General features: G+C 36.3%; 2 protein-coding genes and 1 non-coding gene across 13 annotated transcripts in view; 2 read left to right on the forward strand and 1 right to left on the reverse strand.

Moving 5' to 3' along the window:
- The window catches only part of WBP4 (WW domain binding protein 4), a 31,427-nt gene extending 14,975 nt beyond the window's left edge, over nt 1-16,452 (reverse strand). Inside the window, exons 1-7 of one of the 3 annotated variants that reach the window (XM_007501508.3) lie at nt 16,312-16,452; nt 15,234-15,306; nt 11,674-11,736; nt 11,468-11,591; nt 10,208-10,393; nt 8,092-8,138; nt 7,468-7,543 (exon numbers count right to left, since the gene is read on the reverse strand). In XM_007501508.3, coding sequence (XP_007501570.1) covers nt 7,468-7,543; nt 8,092-8,138; nt 10,208-10,393; nt 11,468-11,591; nt 11,674-11,736; nt 15,234-15,306; nt 16,312-16,313 — 571 coding nt within the window. In that variant the 5' untranslated portion in view covers nt 16,314-16,452. Of the gene's footprint in view, nt 1-7,467; nt 7,544-8,091; nt 8,139-10,207; nt 10,394-11,467; nt 11,592-11,673; nt 11,737-12,036; nt 12,273-15,233; nt 15,307-16,242 lie in introns of those variants that run through there. The other 2 variants (XM_056806965.1, XM_056806966.1) reach the window with 2 other exon arrangements.
- Nucleotides 16,453-17,023: 571 nt separating this feature from the next.
- Nucleotides 17,024-19,570, forward strand: part of ELF1 (E74 like ETS transcription factor 1) — a 146,893-nt gene continuing 144,346 nt past the window's right edge. For 5 of the 9 annotated variants that reach the window (XM_016425017.2, XM_056806962.1, XM_016425018.2 and 2 more), the window contains exon 1: nt 17,024-17,159. The gene's annotated coding sequence lies outside the window, so the exon portion shown is untranslated. Of the gene's footprint in view, nt 17,160-17,188; nt 17,265-19,570 lie in introns of those variants that run through there. The other 4 variants (XM_007501513.3, XM_056806963.1, XM_056806958.1 and 1 more) reach the window with 4 other exon arrangements.
- TRNAE-UUC (transfer RNA glutamic acid (anticodon UUC)) lies at nt 17,191-17,262 on the forward strand. The gene has a single exon. It is a non-coding gene; the product is annotated as a tRNA-Glu (tRNA).

Genomic DNA, 19,570 nt, shown 5'->3' on the forward strand with positions numbered 1-19,570 from the left:
TTTGATTACATTAAATTAAAAAGGTTTTGTACATACAAAACCAATGCAATCAAAATTAGAAGGGAAGCAAAAAATTGTGAAAAAAATCTTTAAAATAAAAACCTCTGACAAAGGTCTAATTACTCAAATTTATAAGAAGCTAAATCAATTGTACAAAAAATCATGCTATTCCCCAATTAATAAATGGGCAAGGGACATGAATAGGCAATTTTCAGTTAAAGAAATCAAAACTATTAATAAGCACACGAAAGTGTTTTAAATCTCTTATAATCAGAGGAATGCAAATCAAAACAACTCTGAGGTATCACCTCATACCTAGCAGATTGGCTAACATGACAGCAAAGAAAAGTAATAAATGTTGGAGGGGATGTGGCAAAATTGGGACATTAATGCATTGCTGGTGTTGTGAATTGATCCAACCATTCTGGATGGTAATTTGGAACTATGCCCAAAGGGCGCTAAAAGACTGTCTGCCCTTTGATCCAGTCATAGCACTGCTGGGTTTGTACCCGAAAGTGACAATAAAGAAAAATACTTGTACAAAAATATTCATAGCCACATTCAGAGGAAGAACTGTGGGAACAGAAACACAGAAGATAAACAACTGCTTGATCACATGGGTTCATGGGGATATGACTGGGGATACAGATTCTAAATGATCACCCTAGTGCAAATATCAATAATATGGAAATAGATCTTGATCAATGACACATATAAAATCCAGTGGAATTGCATGCCAGCTATGGGAGGGGGTTGGGGGAAGAGGAGGGAAATAACATGAATCTTGTAACCATGGAAAAATATTCTAAGTTAAATAAAAAATTTCAAAACTTGGGGGGAAAAACAACAACTAAAGATAAAAACTTTATCTTCCATCTTAGAATCAATACTGTGCATTGGTTCCAACACAGAAGAGCAGTAAGGGCTAGGCAATGGGGGTCAAGTGATTTACCCAGGGTCACACAACTAGAAAATGTCTGAGGCCAGATTTGAACCTAGGACTTCTCATCTCTAGCCCTGGCTCTCAATCCACTGAGCTGCCCAGCTGTCCCTCAAATATGAAAAGGTGATGCCATCCTACTAAATACTAAATAGGAAAGCTAAACAGTGCCAGAACAAGTTGAGGCTGGTAAAAAACCAAAGTATCAATAACAGAAAGTACTTTTTAAAGTTATGCTGAGTTCAAGAGAATCAAAGAAAGCATAGGCCTGCAATTTGGCAATGAGATCTATAGCAAAAAATAGAGAAAATAAAAGTATTCAGTTCCTCTTTTACGCTGGCCTTCTCTATTAAGGAGAATGAGACTACAGAGAATGAAACCTAGAATTAAAGAAGGAATTGAATATTGTGACAAGGAAATCACTTTAAAAGACTGATATATATTAATTTAAGGTCGCCAAGGAATTCAGCTATGTAATTCCTAAATGAAAACTCAAGTCAGCCGTCAGCCTTTTATAGAGTTTAATTACAAATAGGAGGAAGAAAGGAATTAGAGAGAGAGAGAGAGAGAGAGAGAGAGAGAGAGAGAGAAAGGGGAGAGAAGGGAATAGGGCTTAAATAACCCCTCTGTTTAGGCTGGGCCAAAAGGTCCAAGCCCTTAGATAGCTGGGGCAAAGAAAAGAGATCAGTCCCTATTACTCACATGACCAAAATGGAGAAACAGTCTCAAAGGCCCCCACCTTCAGCTTCCTTCAGAGCAAGCTTCTCAGAGCACACTCCAACCACTCAGACCAACTCCTCAACCACCCCCCTGAGTCTTCAGACCCCTCTATCTTTAAGGAAACCATCCAAGTTCCCTCCCCTCAGTTCTCACATCTACCAATCACTGTCCGTCAATTTCCCTGTGCCAATGGAGGCTCTAGCTTAACCCAGGACCGCCCAGAGGTCTCTGACTTTGCACATGTCTGTTGAAGGTCATATTCTCAAATAATTAAATCTTTGATCCTTTGCTACAGCCCTTCCTAAATCCTGTTACCCTGAGTAGGGTAGAGATTGGAATAATTAAATTTTGATCTAGGCTGCAGCCCTTACTCAATCCTGTTAGGACTGAATAGGGTGGAGATTTATTCCAAGTATCTCCATTGTATCAATTCTAAAATCAATCATGACTCAAAGAAATTCCTGTTCTATGCTTAAGCATAGGTCAAAGTCCTTTCCATTGTTCAGCAAAAGGTTTCTGTCCTAAAGTAATCTTAAGAAGGGAGGAGGAGGAACCTCCCATGCCAGTGGGGTTCACATTCCAATAGACTATCAGTAAGAAATTTTCCAAGTATGAAATTTCCCAATGGTGAAATTTCCAACATTTATAAGTCTAAGAAATTTTAAGGTTTACAATATCAAGCTAAGTGAGAGGTAAATGAGGTCCTAAACTGAATCACTCAAGGAGTTCAAGTAACCTGAATTTGAAAAACATCCCAAGGGGCAGGCAGAATTTGACAATATGACTGCTGAGCCACTGTCATGATCTTTTAGAAATTAGAGAACTAAAGAAGAGTTAACAGGATTGGAGCCAGGCAAAGTAATTCTTTTTAAAGGGGAATTAAGGTCAGTTCTGCAAACCATAGTCATTAGTTTGACTTTAATTGTTGACAAATTATTAGAACAAATAATCAAACTAACTGGACATTTTTAGCAGAAGAGGAGGAAATGGGAGGAGCTATGATAGTTGCTTCAAGTATCTGAAGGGCTGTCATAAGGAGGAGGGATTATACTTGTTTTGTTCCACCTCAGAGACCAGCAACAGGAACAAGAGCTGGAAACTGCAAAGAAGTAAATTTAGGTTTGATGTCAGGAAAAAAAACTCTTTAATGACTTTAGTTTCCAAAAATACATGGGTTGATATACTGGGGTTCTCCCTCCTTAGAAGACTTTAAGCAGAGGCTGGATGTCCTTATGGTGGATATGCTATATTGGGGATTCCTTTTGGGTATGGTTTGGACTAGATGACTGCTGATTTTTCATTTTGGAAGCACTTATAAGTAAGTGGTTATTATAATGAGTCAGCATAAATTCATTCAGAAGTCAAAACTGTGAAATTTCTTTATCTAAATTGGGTAGATCAGGTAAACAGTGGTCATAATACACCTGGAAGGTAGAAAAACATCTGGACAATGTCTTGACTACAAATCCAATCCATTGCCAAATCCTGTCAATTCCACCTGTTAAGTATTAAGTCCCCTTTCTACTCATACAGCAGTGGCCATCCTAGTTCAGGCCTTTGTCATCACTTCCCTGGAGTATTTTAATTTTATTGTTGTTCAGTCCTGTCTGACTCTTTGTGCTCCCATTAAGAGTTTTCTTGGCAAAGATGCTATAGTGGTTTCTCCAGCTCATTTTACTGATGAGGAAACTGAAACAAACAAGGTTAAGTGAATTGTCCTGAGTCACACACAGCTATTAAGTATCTGAGGCTGAGGAGCGACTACGTGGCTCACTGGCTAGAGAGACAGGCCTAGAGTCCAAAGGATCTGTGCTTAAATGTGGCTTTATTATTGATTCTAAGACAGAAGGGAAAGGTTTTTTAAAGTGTATGAGTCTAGTTTTGAACTCAGGAAGATGAGTCTTCTTAGCTCTAGGCTTGGCACTCTATCCACTGTGCTATCTAAGCTGCCCTGTGGCATATTTAAACAGCCATTTCTGATTACTTCCCTGACTCAAGTTTTTCCTATCTCTAATTTACCTTCCACACAAGTGCCAAAGTGTTTAATTCCTAATGTGGAGGTTTGACCCTACTCCTCAAGCTCTAGGGGCTGTTTTGCTTCTAGGTCCATTTTTTTGTTTAGCATTTTAAGCCCTTTACAAACTGGTAATATATCTGCATATATACATTTTTTAGTTCTATACTTTGGATCTTCCTGACCTTCTTCATCATTCCATTTCCAGCCTCTCTACTTTAGATTTTGCTCTTCCTCTTTACCTCTGTTTCTCAAGATTCCTAGTTTCCTTTCAAAGTCAGTTTAAGTACCACTTTTTTACAATTAGCTTTTCCTGATCTCCCTGACTTGCAAGTGCCTCCAGATTATCTCCTATATTTTGTACACATCTAAAATGTGTTTTCCTCTAACAGAACGGAAGCTCCTTGAGAAGGAAATGTTTTTATTTTAACTATAGCATCTGGCACATAATAAGCAAGCTTTTTGGTATATATGAAGGATATAATGAAAGACTGACAAGAGATATGGATTTAGAACGGATAAACAATAGTACTAACAGAGGGATTTAGAAAAATAGAATAAACAGTCCCCAAATATTGTTGATTTAAGTCAAGTTTCTACTGGGAAAAGTCTCTTTTTGTCTCTATTTTGTTGAATGACATTATCATCAACACTGACACATACATACAAACACACGCACACAGAGACATATATATGGCTAGGTTTTGATTTTGCAGATGACATTAAGCTAGAAGGAAACCATTGTTAATGTCAGAATCTGGATTCCAAAGGTTTCTACAAGTTAGAAAAGTGGGCTAAGTGTGAAACTCTACTTTTGGTTAAGAAACTACAAAAAGGAGTTGCGGAAACATCTATAGGCAGTAGCTCATGTAAAACCTATCTGAGGGTAGAATTACTTGTCGACTCCAGGAGGGGAGAAAGGAGGGAGACAACATGAATCATATAACTTTGGAAAACTTACATGTAAATGTGTTATTGGAATAAAATAAAGGGAAAAAAAATTTTAAACCTGAGGGTTTTAGTGAACTGCATCTCAATGAGACAGTATGACATTCAGGGCAGGTCTGCATTAACAGAGGCATAGTGTACAGAAGGAAGGTCAGAGTCCTGAATTATTCTTACTAAAGCCAAATGGCATGATGTGTTCAGATTCAGGTACTATGGACGGAATGTAGGGTCTTTTAGGCAGGGATTATTAGAGTGTGTCCAGAGAAGAGCAACATGAGGGAAATCATGGTATATACCAGTGGAAAGAACTGGGCAACTTTATAGCTAGGGGCAAAGCAACATGGGACATAGGGTATTTTTGCTGTCTTCAAAAAATTCCTAACAATCACAGCCTCCAAAACAAATAAAAGGAATGTTTTTAAAGAGATAATGAGCCCTCTAAAACTGGAGGTATTTTTCAGTGGCTGACAGGACCATATAGTTAAGGAGCAGGAAGGGAGATTAGAAATCATTTCATTCATGTTTTAGGTAGGGTTTGGACTAGTTGACCACAGATGTCCTTTCAACGCTGTACTGATTGGAACTATGATTTCATTGGTCTAGAACTTCTTGCATGAGAAAACTCTCTTCTACTAATGTACCTTTTCTGCAATTTATAAGAGAGTTTTTTAGGGCAGGAGTCAGCAAATTATGATCTCTGAGCCAATTCTGGCCCTCAGGCCATAATGTACAAGCCAATCCCTTGTTCTTTGGCATTGAGACGGATAAAATAATGACTTGCCCATGGTTGAAGAATTATAATATGTGTGAGAGGTAACATTTGAACTATGGTCTTTTTGATTCCAAGAATAGTCTTTTATTTACTGTGTCATGTTGCCTCTCTTACTACCTTATGAGTCTATAAAATGACATATTCCATTCCCTCAAAAGAAAAAAAATTCATAGTGCTCACTGAAAATACAAGGAATAAAAAAAATTAAGTCATATTTCAGGTAATAGAATTAGAATGATTCTATCAGAACTAATTCAGAAGAAGCCAAAGCATTATTCTATAACTATAATTAATTGCTAAATCATTTTTATGAAAATAAATTTTTATTCCACACTATGCTTTTGTCTTGAGTTGGGGAGACTTGAGTTCAAGTCTTTAAGACTATACAATGCAGATTTGGTGCTTATCTATATTGGCAGAAAGAGTTACTCACTGGGAGACCTACCCTGATAAAAAAGAAGAAAGAAATATCACCAAAAATTTAATATTAATATATATATGCTATAATTCATATTTCTTAATTACTAGCTGAATGTTCTAAAATATTCATGCAAAGGATACATGAATTATAGTTTTCATCTGAAAAAGAATCATTCTATAAATTATAGAAGTTGACTTCAGCAAGAACTTCAATAAAGAAAGGACAGTTTACTTTTAAAAAATGGAAAGACCTAGATGAAATTATAAAGTGTGAAACAAGCAGAACCAAGAAAATATGTACAGCAACAGAAATATTGTTTTAAGAATGAATGTGAATGTCCTCCTCCAGAGAAAGAAGTGATAAATACAAACATGTGTGACTTTCCTTGGATCAAATGATGCCTTCTCTAGTATGGGGAAAGGGAGGAAGAGAGATACCTAGGAATTTTAGTATAACAAATACATTTTAAAAAATATCTTATAGAATTAAAAGAATTTAACACACAATCAAGATTCTCAATCGTAAACTAAAGAGGCGGAACTAGATTGATCTTTCAAATGTTTAAAAAAGCTCCAGTGTTTTATTTTTATAATCATGTTGGTATAAAAGCAATAAAGATGAGGATTTAAATGATCATCCCCTTTCCCATTCTGTTTGAGTTTGTTAGCTGGTGAAAACAAGAGACAAGGGCATAAGCATACAATATACAGGAGTAAATCATTGCTGTAACTTTTTTTTTGATTAAAAGTTTAATATTCATGATCTGTAATTCACAGGAGGTTTTTAGGAGCTATTCATTAACATTATATGGTCAAAGAATAAGAACAGGCAATTCTAAAAAAGAAACATAGATTATCAATAAATACATAGAAAAGCAGGCAAAATACAAGTATCAGAGAAATAGAAATTAAAACAAATCAGAGGTGCCTCCTTATGACAACTACAATGTTAAAGACATTAGTTAAGAATGCCCAAAACTCAATGCCATTAGCGCTGAGGAAAAAAGTATATATTATCATAAACTGATACAATCTTTTAGGAAAGCAATATAGTATTATATATAGTGAGAACTACAAAACTATCTGTCCTCTCACCTATTGATTGGACCCAGGACAACTATTATTAGCTATGAATATGCTTGTTTGAAACACACACACATTTTTCTAGTAGCATTGTTTGTTATAGCAAAAAGGTGGAAATGACGTGTTTGATTTCAAGATGGCTGCACAAATTGTAACACATGATAAAAATAGATTATGTCATAATAAATGAAAAACATAAATCTTCTGTATTTCTTTTTTATGCTTCATATGAAGTAGAAATGATAAAAACAATCAAAAGAACACACATACTTTCTATAGTTATATAAATAATAGCATCAAAAAAAAAACCCAGAAAAGAACCAAAATACAGAGGGGAGAAAAAATGAAATGATTCAATTATTAATTTTTAAAAAGTTACATTAAAAATGTAAATATTTTTTACTTGTCCAAATGTATGTTTTAAAATATTTGTTTTTAATGGCTGTTTACTAATAATTGAAGAATCAAATACCCTCAACTTTAGAAAACATATGAAGAATTCCTAGTATGTAAAAAAATCCTTTCTGGTACACAGAGAAAAGAATTTAAATAATAGTAGGTACTACTTACCACCCGTTTCTGTATTATAATAATATGTGTAACCGTCTTCACTTAAGCCTTCTATCCAGAGAGGCATTGCTGTTTTCTAATGAAAACAAGCATATAAAATATGATAAAAATTAATATATTTTTAAGAACAAAAACAAAACCACTCTGATCTATCTATTGATATCTATAAAAGGATAAGCAGAATTTTTTAAAAGAGTCTGTGAAAAGATATATTCTCTTGTCATATAAATATTAAGAATTAGTGGTTGGAATTGGGAACTTCAACATTGAAAAAGCAGGAATGAGGCAAAAGGAAATTGGGCTGAATTTCTTGGGAGACAGTTCATATCAGCCACTAATTCATGAAGAAGATAGCAGTTTTAGTCAAAGAATAGATAAGGTGGTCATTTGGGCCCAAACTGGCTGATGAGCAGAAGAAGAGCTATCTCTATGCCACAGGTTACTGACCCTTAACCTAAGGAATTCTTTTAACTGTTCTACAAATGCCTCCTGGAGGACTTCTAAAATAGAAAGGACAAAAACTGCAGACAAATTGTTATTTGGTGGTAAAAAACAATATTTACAAATATTCTCTCCCCAGTCAACAGATTAAGAATTGTACCAAATAGAACTGAGTTCAATTACCTTACTAAATTTTCCTTGGAATCCTTCAGGTTTTTCCCACTGAGATTCTAAAAGTAAAAACATTGTCTAGTTACAGTTTTTCAATTGATTTCTAGACCTCTTGATTTATTCATATAATCCATGAAAGTCACCATTACAAATGTCTAATGTGTTCACACTATTCTGTGGGGAATCACAAAAGAAAAATCTCTTTTCTTGTGGGATTTAGAATCTAATGGTGAAGAAAGATCAACAAATACTTTAGCACAACTATTAAACATACCATATGAATTCAATTATAGGTTCTTCCTGAATATAAGCCCCACCACTAAACTGTCTCTGAAAGGAGGAAAAAAATATATAGGTCTATGTTGAAAAATAACACCAATTATAAGCTGCTTCCAGGTTTATTCAGACAATTTTAGGGGGAGAAGAAAGAATACAACATTCAGGCCAATCTACAATGCATAATATACCACAGCTGCATAGATACACAAATAAGTATGATAAAAGCAGAAAGGTTCATACATTTTTTGAATTTAAGAGTTATTGCAACAACTGGAATGATTAGTCACACAAAGAGTAAGTCTTCATGACATTAAAATTTCATTGATTTTGAAGCAAGGTATTTATTGTGATTAAGATATGAGTAGAAAATGGAATGAAGTGTGGGAAGAAAACTAGGTTTATTTGCAGCCCAGAGAATAAGCAAAGTTATAATCTGTCCTATAATACTACAAAGAACTAGAAAGCTCAAGATAAATTATGACTAAGCAGCAGTTTCAGGCTGAGATATGCAAGAAGTCAGGCCTGTCATTGCTTAACTCTGGGGGTAAAAAAGACCCATTCAAACCATCCTAATGGCTCCCTGTTCTAGTGAAACAGTGACTTAATCCTCAGCCCAGAAAGGATTCTGGTATTTAATTAAAAACCAAAAAGTTAAATAAAATAATATCTATAAATGCACTAATTGCCATGGAATCCAACGAGCCATCTATTTGATACTATAGATGAAACACAGAAATGATACTTCCATAGTGCTTTAAGATTTGCAGGGTGTTATATGCATTCCCTCACTGATGCTTTACAACAGCTATGTGGGGCAAGTACTATAGGTAGTACTAGCACCCCCATTTTACATATGAAAATAAAACCTGAAGTTTGGTGATATTAAGGTGTGACAGGCTCATGGTCAGAAAGCAAGAAATTGTCAGTGGTGCAATTCCACTTCCTCAGTTCAAGATGTGCTTTTTACTATAGTATGAAGCCTCTCAAATAAAATAAAAAGATATATCAACTGAAAATACCATTCTTTGTAGCAACAGAATTGAAAGCACAAAATGCCAACATCGACAAATGAAGCTAGGTATAGACAAAGAGGATTTTGTTTATGGTTCTCAGACAGAAAAACTATTCTATAATCTCTCGCTTTAGAAACCATGCAATTTGAAGAAGTGGGTATGTGATTCTTTTTATTTTGCTATTAGACTAGATGGTCATATTTTTATAAAGCTTATAAAAGAAAATTAAGCCAAAGGGTTTTTTTGGGTTCATTATTAATGTTCTAAGTCAGACACTCAGTTTAAGGGCAGATTTCTTTCAACTTAATTTTCTGCAATTATTTTGTTTACCTAGTAGGCTCAAATATACTTTCTAACATTTTGGGTTGATTAGAAAATTTTGAAAATGTGTTATCTTTCAATGGAATGATCTTCTAATACATATACACATCAGTTAAGACTATATGATTTTTATCATTTAACAATTTTTTCTCCAGAGTAGACTATATCCCTTCTACTCTTTTGTGAGTAGTTCTTTTGAGATGAAAAGTCATTGCTGCCATCCTGGTAATAAGCCTCTTTAAATTGAACTAGGTAGGTCCTTAGATCAAAGACATATAGTCCAATGACAGAGCATCTTTCAAGCCTTTCCAGGTTAGTAGGACTTGCTAGAATTTGTGTTGCATTGTCAAAGACTTTGAGAAAGCCCTGTTAAATACCTCTATGTCACAATGAGGCATCACAGCAGGCCTTTTTTAGAAAACAATCATAAAAGTCTAAAACTTCCTCCAAAATAAAAGTCTGCAAATTCTCCATATTGCTATATTATATACTATATTTGCACCCAAACTACTTACCTCCTGTAATGGTATTATAATAGTAACGGTAACCCTCAGAAGACATGCCTTCTACCCATTTGGCAGCTCCTACTGCATTTATATTGGAAAGGTCTTTTTTCCTCTTTTTCTTTTCTTTCTTCTGACTTGATACTGAGATGGATGGCGCGGTGTTGGTTACTTGTGGTGTGTTAGATTCTGTAACATCTATAAAGATGGGAGAAAGATGACTCATCCAGTACAACATTCTCAAAATAATGACTAGAATCTCTCTTGGGAAACTTTACCCCAAATGTAGTTTTCACTTGGATTCAGAGAGTAAATTAATATAGAGAAAGCTCTAAATAATGATTAAAAAAAAACCAAGGAGGTTATTCTATACTATATGAATAATACTAGTCATATGGCAGTCATCCTCTTACTCCCAAATAAATGCCTACTTACTTACTATATTCCCCCACCTCCAAATGAATCAATATTTATCAGTTCAAAGGATTTGTAGCTAGAAGAGCCCTTAGGTCATTTAGTAGAATGTAAAGTCCTTAAGGACAGACCATTTCATTTCTGTTTCACACCCCCAACACACAGTACAGTACTTTGCTCAAGACATTATTGAATAGCACTCAATTTAGTCCAAAATTCTCATTTTATGGATGAAGAAATTCATTTATAAGATGAGAGAAGATGAGTTTTGGCCTAAGGTTACATCTAATGAATAGTAAATGCAGATTCTCCAACTCCAAACCCAATTTTAATACTTTTTGTCAAGTCATACCATCAGCATCTATTAATTAATAAATATTAGTTAAATACCTACTATATGCAATAAACTATGTTATGTGTTGGTGGGAATACAAAGAAATGTAACATGGTCTCTACTGTAAAAGAACTTAGTCAAAACATAAAAAATACTGTATTGCTAAAGTGAATTATAATTAGAAGCTGAAGTTCATGCTTATTAATGAATAAATATCCTTTACCACAAAAGCAGAGCCAAATAAGCAATTTAAATTGCTTACATGTAAGTTCCTGAGCATTGGTGGATTTTGTACAGAAAAGTATTGTTGTTTAGACTGAAGTGAGGCTTAAAAAATATAAGAGGTAAAATGAAAGGGTACAAAGTTCTATTGCCTCAACTAAGAGAAAGGTGGCCAATAAAAACAGTGATAATGTCTCCTTAGTGTATGAGCTCAATCAGGGAACCTCACCCATGGAAACAATAAAAGTTTACTCAATATTCTCTCTGATGTTACTTTTAAAGCATGTTGGCAGTTTTTCTACCTGAACTGATTCCAAGCCTTTTCAAATCCTCTTGGTATGCTTTAAGGGCAGCTGCCTCCATTGCTGCAAACTCCTTTGATGTTTTTTCTTCTTCTTTTGCCTTTTCTAGGCTTTTTTGTTTAATCTACAGAAGACATGAAAAGGTTAAAACAAAGAAATAGGACCAAAGTTAACATGAAATATGTACAAAGAAAAATGTGAATTACCTCACTGATTCTTTTGGCCACATTTTCCTTATGGTTCTTTCCTCGCTCATGAAATTCAACACTCTTGGAAAAAAAACAAAACATTGGAGGCAGAGGGAAAAGCAAAGAAACAAATTATAAATCACACTTCTAACTGAAACAGGATCTATGACAGAAGAAAATCTAACTCATGAAATGTAAATAATTTCTTAGAAGGAAAAAAGCTAAATAAAGAACTTTAATGCAAATTGACCCTTCAAACAAAATATCAGCAAGTGGTAATGATTTAGTTATATAATTTTTTAAAGCCAAAAGTTTAAGTTAAGATCAAAGTTTACTTGAATTCTTAAAAATATATATTGTTGGGGCAGTGAGGTGACTTACTGGTAGAAACCTAGACCTGGAGACAAGAGGTCCTGAGTTTAAATCTGGCCTCAGACACTTCCCAGTTGTGTGATCCTGGTCAAGTCACTTAACCCCAAGTACCTAGCCCTTAACCATACTCTGCCTTGAAACTGATACCTGGTATCAATTCTAAGACAGAAGGTACAGGTTTAAAAAGAAAAAAAAAGTTTATTAGACTTGTGATGATTGTGTTAAAGAAAAATAGATTATCTATTAGTTACATCATTACTTTTGTTGAATAAAAAGTAATATAAATATGAATAAATAAAACATTGAATAAAAAGTTTCTAGTGGTCCTCCCTTTGTCTTGTCCAAATTCATAAGGAATCCTTTGTGGGAGGAATTAATAATAAATCATGATCTAAGTTTAATTATCAAAGTTGAAAATAAAGAAATAAAAATTATAAAATGGTCTGTTTCTTAAAAAACAATAACCAGATGTTTATGATAGATTGTTAAGTCTATGAAGACATCATCATTTAATGGATTAGGTAAAGTTGCTGTTATGAAGAATTCTTTTTATTTTTTTAAAGAATATTATTCCAAAGTAAATAATTATATTTTATTTGCTTTAAAAGATTTCTTTAAACTAAAATACACCTATATATGAAAATTAGTACAAACTAAAAGGCTATTAAAAAGCAATTTCTCTAGGAAAAATTGTATCTACAATTAAAGATTAAGTAAATTGCACTTTGGGTGATTACTTTGCCTTACTATTTTATTACATTAGTTTCATTTTACAGTCAATTATCCCCAGCTAACTGATCATTTGTTCTAGGTAAGTTAAAAATAATAAATAATAATAAAATATATATTGCTATCTGAATGGGTTACTTCCTAGAAGAAAATTATATTGACAAATTTTCTGCACTAGAAAATTGTTGATACATGTTTTTCTTAAAACAAAATGGGTCACAGTGGAACTGCTTGTCAGCTCTGGGAAAGAGGAGGGAAGAGGGGTAGGAAAAATCACAAATCATGTAACCATGGAAAAATATTCTAAATTAAAAAAAAAAATAAAAACAGTATCTGTCTTCAAGGAACTTGCAATTCATTGTAAACATAAGTTACAACAAAATATTTTATTACCATGTTCAGAAGGTATTATGTAGTCATGCCTTGTATTTCTCTTATTTATTTATGAAATGGCTTCTCTGAGAATTGAGACATAATGGTAGCTTTCCAATTATTTTGATTGGTTTCCTATATTCAAAGCATTAACCTGATCTGGGGACAAAATGCCATAACAAATAAAAGAAATCTGACACTTTTCCAAGAAAAAAAAAGGGTCAGGCAGTTAATCTTAGTGAAGGATAATTTTGAATGGAAAGCTTTAAGAGAAGGATAATTTTTACATATTATTTCCCAAAATAGAGTTAAAATACAATTAATTTTTAGGCTGATTTATCAGACATTAAAAAGTTACTTTTAATAGTTCCATTATTCAAAACCTTTTAGAGAAAAGTAACCACTATAATTTTCCTTTTTAAAAAATGTTGTAATTTTTTTTAATGCTTGTTACATTTATTTTCACCATCATAAAGTCCTCCATGTTAACTATTATATTTCAAATAGAATAGTAAATTCATCTGCAGTTGACTTATAGGAAATTTACTAGTAAACGTTGGAACAATTCTCTTAACCACGGTAACAAAAAGCAAAAATGGAAAAAAAATTGTAAAAGTGGGTGCAGAGTTGTCAATACTTCAACTTTTAAATCTTTTGGGGAGGTTGGGAACAACCGATTAAAAGGATAGGCAAATAGTTTGCTGTATGTTTCACAAAATTTGCTTATATGAAGTATTCCTAGATGAATTTTGTCAGTATGTTTTGGAATGTATTATTAATTGTGAATCTTGGCAAAGGAGAAACAAATACTATCATGGTCATTGGTAAGAAGTACCAAGAGTCATTAGTCCTAAAAAGGCCAAAAATGGATACAGAGTATATTTGTCTAATATTTTCTTGGTGAAGATGTCTTAAAAAAAAATGTCATACACAGATCTTTCAAAGACCTAAATTACAACAAAACTTACAAATCACTAATCCTAAAATTGGGTTTTTAAGGCTACATTTCTTTCTAAAATAATGATCTGTAACATGTGAATGAAGACCAGGAAAAAATGAAAAGGTGATATTTTGTACTTTGTGTTTTAGTAGCTTAATCTAAAACAAGAAGTACTGTTACTATTGTCTTAAGACAGTTGCTATGTTGCACCACAGGGAGATTATAATGATAGTTCTCAAATTTGAGTATCTATTGATGGGGATAAAGAGCTGTGGCAAAACTGCTATATCTTTCCATACCACAAAAACATACACATATACATGGAACAACTACTCTGAAATTACAAAAATTCCTTTAAACTTTTAAGTTAGTTTCATATATTTTAGAACCTAACATGGCACTACTGCATTGGGAGTGCAAAATGAATACTGATGAAACTACCCATTCGACAATCTACTTTAAAAAAATGAAATAAATATCAATCTACAGAAAATATAGCTTAATAAATCAAGCCTTAATATTGCTAATTTTAAAAATAGAGCAGAAAAAGTTTTATACTGGGAATAACAAAATACTAAAGAAACAATCTTGGGGTTTTTAAGGCTTGCTATAATCCAACTCCAATCTACTTTGAGTCTTATTGTCCAGTACTTCTCTAAACATTTTCTACTTTCTGGGCAAACTGTACTAATGTAATACCTGAACTCATGTTGATTATGCATTTGAACAGCTCATTCCCAAGTCCCTGAATAAAGTCATTCCATATTATGAGATGAAACTGCAGTTGCCTCTTTATTCAAGGCTGGTTCATATGCTATCTCCTCCTTCAGCCTTCCAAGATTCCTCCAAAGCTGAAGGTAACATCAATCTTTTCAAACTATTTGAGAACATTTGTTCAGATCGCTCCAATATACATGGAGGTGATTACTACTTGTATACATATTCTATTTATCCTGTTAGTCCTCTAAATTGCATACCCACATCTGGTGAAGTACCTGATAAGTGCTTAATTTGCTGAACTTCAGCTCAAGAAGTGGCTTCTTGAGTGATTTTGTTCTAAATAAAATCAGACTGCTTTACAATAGGAATTGACATTGAATAACCTATTTTAAAAACACAATTCAAGTTACAATATTTTGGAATCAATAGTAGGAGAGCATCATACAGGCCTATTGTCTGCTATCCAGCATTTGCAATAATCACAGAATTTCTTTGGTTGTGATTTCCAGTAGTCGGCCCTGGAAAAGAAAGGAGAGGAAAGCTAAGACTGATATTAAGAAAAAAGGTCAAATCATCCATATTTTACACACAAAGTCTCTGCTATTGAACCCTGATCACATTATTCAGCACTCAATTATACTGTCTGGTTATACTAATATAACACAATTAGTTATTCTAATATAATAAATTAATATCCCATTTTTAGTTAAAATTTTATGAGTAGACAGCAGGGGGTGGATTATAGTTAAGTTACCTGCAAATAGCTAGGTTCCCTTATGTACCAATGGAATGACTGGAAAAAAATAACTTCAATATCAACTTTTCCTTCTGTACAGAAGGCAAACTTGCTAGGATGTGGATCAAGTAATTTCAATATGTAGCTGGATTTGAGAGGGGAGACTTTTCCAAATCAAGTTCCTTTTCTCAAGGGGGCAAAAAAATAGTTCTCATCAAATGTCTAACAATAGCTAACGATTTTATTAGTTATAACATTTTTGTATCCCTTCCCTTCCCCCCTCCCTCGCTCAGTCGAGGAACACAGCGAAAGTTCTCAATAAGTAGGCGGATCATTTGCTTTATCTCAGGAGGGCAGTTTTTCGGGGCGGGGAAGAGCGGCGGGCCAGCAACAAACCCTTTAAAGCCCACGGATCCAGGATGCCCAAGTGCTTCGGCGCGTTCGGAACCGGACAGGGTGCGAAAGGAGTGCGAAAGCTTCGTACATGCATCGTCAGGGAAGGGGCGATGCGGAGGGGTGCCCTAGAGGAGTCGGGAGAATCCTCGTATAACCTCGCCCCGGAGCCTAGAGCATCTTATCCGGGTGCACTGCCCAGCCAAGGCTAGAGTTGGGACTTCAGTGAACCCCCTCCCCAATCCTACTCCTCCCCTGGAGTGCTCCATCCCACCCAGGGGCGCCGACCCCAAGCCCCGGTGCAGTGTGGGTGGGGGGTGCATACCGCCCTGAAACTTGGGGGCGCTGTTCGGGGTCTAGGCTTTAGGGCGGGGAGGGTGTCTGCGACACTCACATGGCGGCTGCAGCGGCGTCGGTGACTCCGGCTCCGCCCTCAGGCTCGCGGAAGGGTCAACGCGCGCGGAGTTCACGGGGCTCTGCCTGCATCGAGGCCCAAGGCAGCCCCGGAAAAGTCGCCACACTCGGGACCGGCATCCCACAGTCCCGAGCTACGGGTGCCGAGAGGATTCAAGTCGTGTTTCACATTCTCCTCCTCCCCCCTCCTTTCCTTCCCGCGGGCAGGGCGGTGCTCCAATGGGGGAAGAGGAGTAGACAGATTATGAAGGGGCCCAAGGGAGATTATAAAGGGGCTGGGGTCAAAAGAAGTTAAGGCTAGAGGTCGGCTGGAGCTGGGGTGAGGGGCGGGAGTAGGGGCCCTAGTACCCCGCTGGCGAACAGCCTGAGCCCCGCCCCTGCCCCTCACCCATACCACAGTTCTCCGAGACATCGCCGCTCTCTCCTTATCCCAGAGCTACCAGAGAAGAGGAGGGTGGGAACAAGCAAGGGCGGGAGGGGCGGTGCCCCTGGCTAAGGTGGGATGCCAGGTGACCGGGTCAGCTCCCCCACAGCTAAAGAAGCCACAGACACCGCCTAGTTCTATGGAAGGTGGGGGCACCTCCTCCGAACTCAGGCAAGCCGAGGCTCCGGGAGTAGGGAGGGGAGGACTAGCCCTGCCCCCTTTATCCATACTCCTCCCTCCCGCCCTCCGCCCTCCGCGTGGTCTAAGGCACCGAGTCCCTGCGCTTCAGAGCGCGTGGGCGGCGGCCTCCGCGGCGAGCAGACGCTTCAGTGGCTTGTCTTGGCAGCAGCGCAGCAGACGAGGTAGCGGCGGCTGAGGGTAACGGCGGCGTTTACGCTTGTCAGGTGGGTCTCCGGAGTGCTTGAGCTTGTAGATTCCCATATGGTCTAGCGGTTAGGATTCCTGGTTTTCACCCAGGCGGCCCGGGTTCGACTCCCGGTATGGGAAACGTAAGTTTTTAAAAAAATTACTTTAAGGTATTTTTTTTCCAGTCCCCTAAAGCCGACAATTTTGCTCTACTTTCCCACTATTAAGAATCTACCATTCACTCTAAAATTCCGAAACAGAAGGGTATACGTGGGGTTCTTGGAGTTGGGTCCTTGGACTTCGCCGGAGGAGGGGGAGGGTAGTTAGTCAATTTTACTTGGTCAGTTTCACTTGCTGGGAACGTCCCCTCCCTTCGTCTCTAGGCTGTAGTTTTCCATGGCTTTGGGAGGTGATTATTAACTCGCGTTTGGAGTGCTTTCGCCTCTCTCCTCCCTCCACTCCCAGGCCAAGTGTTTCCCAAGTGACGCTGGGCGTGTTTTCATCCCCACCCCTCGCAGCTGGTGGGGGGGACCCGCGCTGTGCCTTTCCCGGGAGAACTGTTTCAGAAGTTTGTTTCCCCCTCCCCCTCTTTTTTTTTTAATCCAACAAACAAAAGTAGAAAACTTGTTTCTCTCTGCCTGAGGCTGTGCGAGTTAGTCTTCTCCCAGGGGTTTCAGGGCTGCAGAGTTTCCCAGGACTTATCCTTGACCAGAAAGGGTGTTTGGATTTCAACGGAGTCGGGACGTCCCCTCGAGGCTGCTTTCCTGTAAACTCATCTACATGTCAATTGCAGATTGGCTGCTTAGGGGCCTGATGTTGTTTATCACATCCTAACTAGCCCTGGGGTCCTGGTGGTTTAACCACCAAAACTTTCCCCAAAACACACTCCCCTCACCCCCAAATTTCGGGAACTTTGACTCACTCCTAGAACTTGACCTTGCCACTTGGAGGGGGCAATGGCTCGAAAATGACCCGAAGTGTGTCGGACTCTAGAAGTAAATATTGAACTTTTTTTTTTTGGTTGGAGGGAAGAGACTAATCAAAATTAGGAATGTTCTGTTTTAGGATCCTCAGTTTGAGGAAGAAAGGAGATGAAAAATTACTATGACGTTCGAAACTTGTTTCTAACCTATTCCAAGGGCTTTGAGAGTTTGAGGATCACATGTTTGAAACACACACACACCAAAAACACATGGAGTGGGGGGGTGGGGCTGTGTACTGGAAAGGAGAAAATTGGCAGAAGCCTGGGGAGGGGATGTTAAAACAAAGTTTCACTGTATTTTTAAATATAGAGGCCCTGTGTTTATTACAAAGAAGGGGCAGCTGTGTCAGCATGAGAGCTGCAAATGAAACAAAAGGGTTATCTTAAATTCAAGCTGAAATTAGAAAATAGGGTTAGCTACAGTGTCTCAAGAAACAGAAAAAAGTGACTTTTCTTGTGGTAAGTGTCATTGCTAAGTGCTGGAGTTTTGCTTGTTAGCATTTCCATTCTACATTCCATTCAACATTTCCGAATTGTTTGTATTTGCTCTACAAAGAGGATAATTTTTCAAATAAATTTTGTACAAAATCTGATATGATAATTTCAGTTTTGAAGTGATTTAATTAGCCTCATTTATTAAAGGTTTACATGTATAAAAATATTTCGAAATAGTTTAAAAAATACTACTACTAGAATATTTTTAATACCACGACCTAGACTGGGGGAAATTATTTTCTGTATTTTAAGATCTTAAAAATTAATATAATGTATATCACCTACATACCTGTTATTGCCAAAGTTGCTTCCATTTACTGAAGGCAATCTAACCTTATTTAAATACATAAATTAGCCTTTAAATACATAAATTTAAATGTATAAACTAGTTATCAAGAAACCAGTTTTCCATAGTTTTCCTATTTTGTCATAATAGTAATAACCAGTTTTACAAAATGGTGTTGAAAACTTTTGAATTTTTTACCATTAGGTTTGAAAACCTTTCCTTTTTTTGTATAACACAATGTAAAAATGTACTAAAGGTATCCAAACAGCAAAGTAAATAGATTTAACTTTAAAAAATAAATCTATGATAAACATTAGCAGTCTTTCCCTGTTTTGTTTTGCTTTTCTGAAAGTTATCCCTTGAAAGCTATTGACCATTATCAGGGAATGTGCCTTTGAGTTTGGCTAGTATTAGTGATAATTTTGTAAGGAAGTCATTTATACTTGCACATATGGTTGACAAACGAATATATTTACAAGATGATGGTATGTTTGGGAGATGTAATATTCCCCAGAGCTATGAAATAACAATTCTAAATGGATTATATGAATGTAATCAGCATTTCTTATGAACATTAGTAGTAGTCATTTCTGCATACAGTGATCCATCAATGACCCAGAAGCATCAGGCACTATGATGGGCATTGGTGATATAAAGATAAAAGTGATTCAGTCTTTGGTATCTAG

The sequence above is a fragment of the Monodelphis domestica genome, chromosome 8, assembly GCF_027887165.1.
Source record: "Monodelphis domestica isolate mMonDom1 chromosome 8, mMonDom1.pri, whole genome shotgun sequence".
NCBI lineage: Eukaryota > Metazoa > Chordata > Mammalia > Didelphimorphia > Didelphidae > Monodelphis > Monodelphis domestica.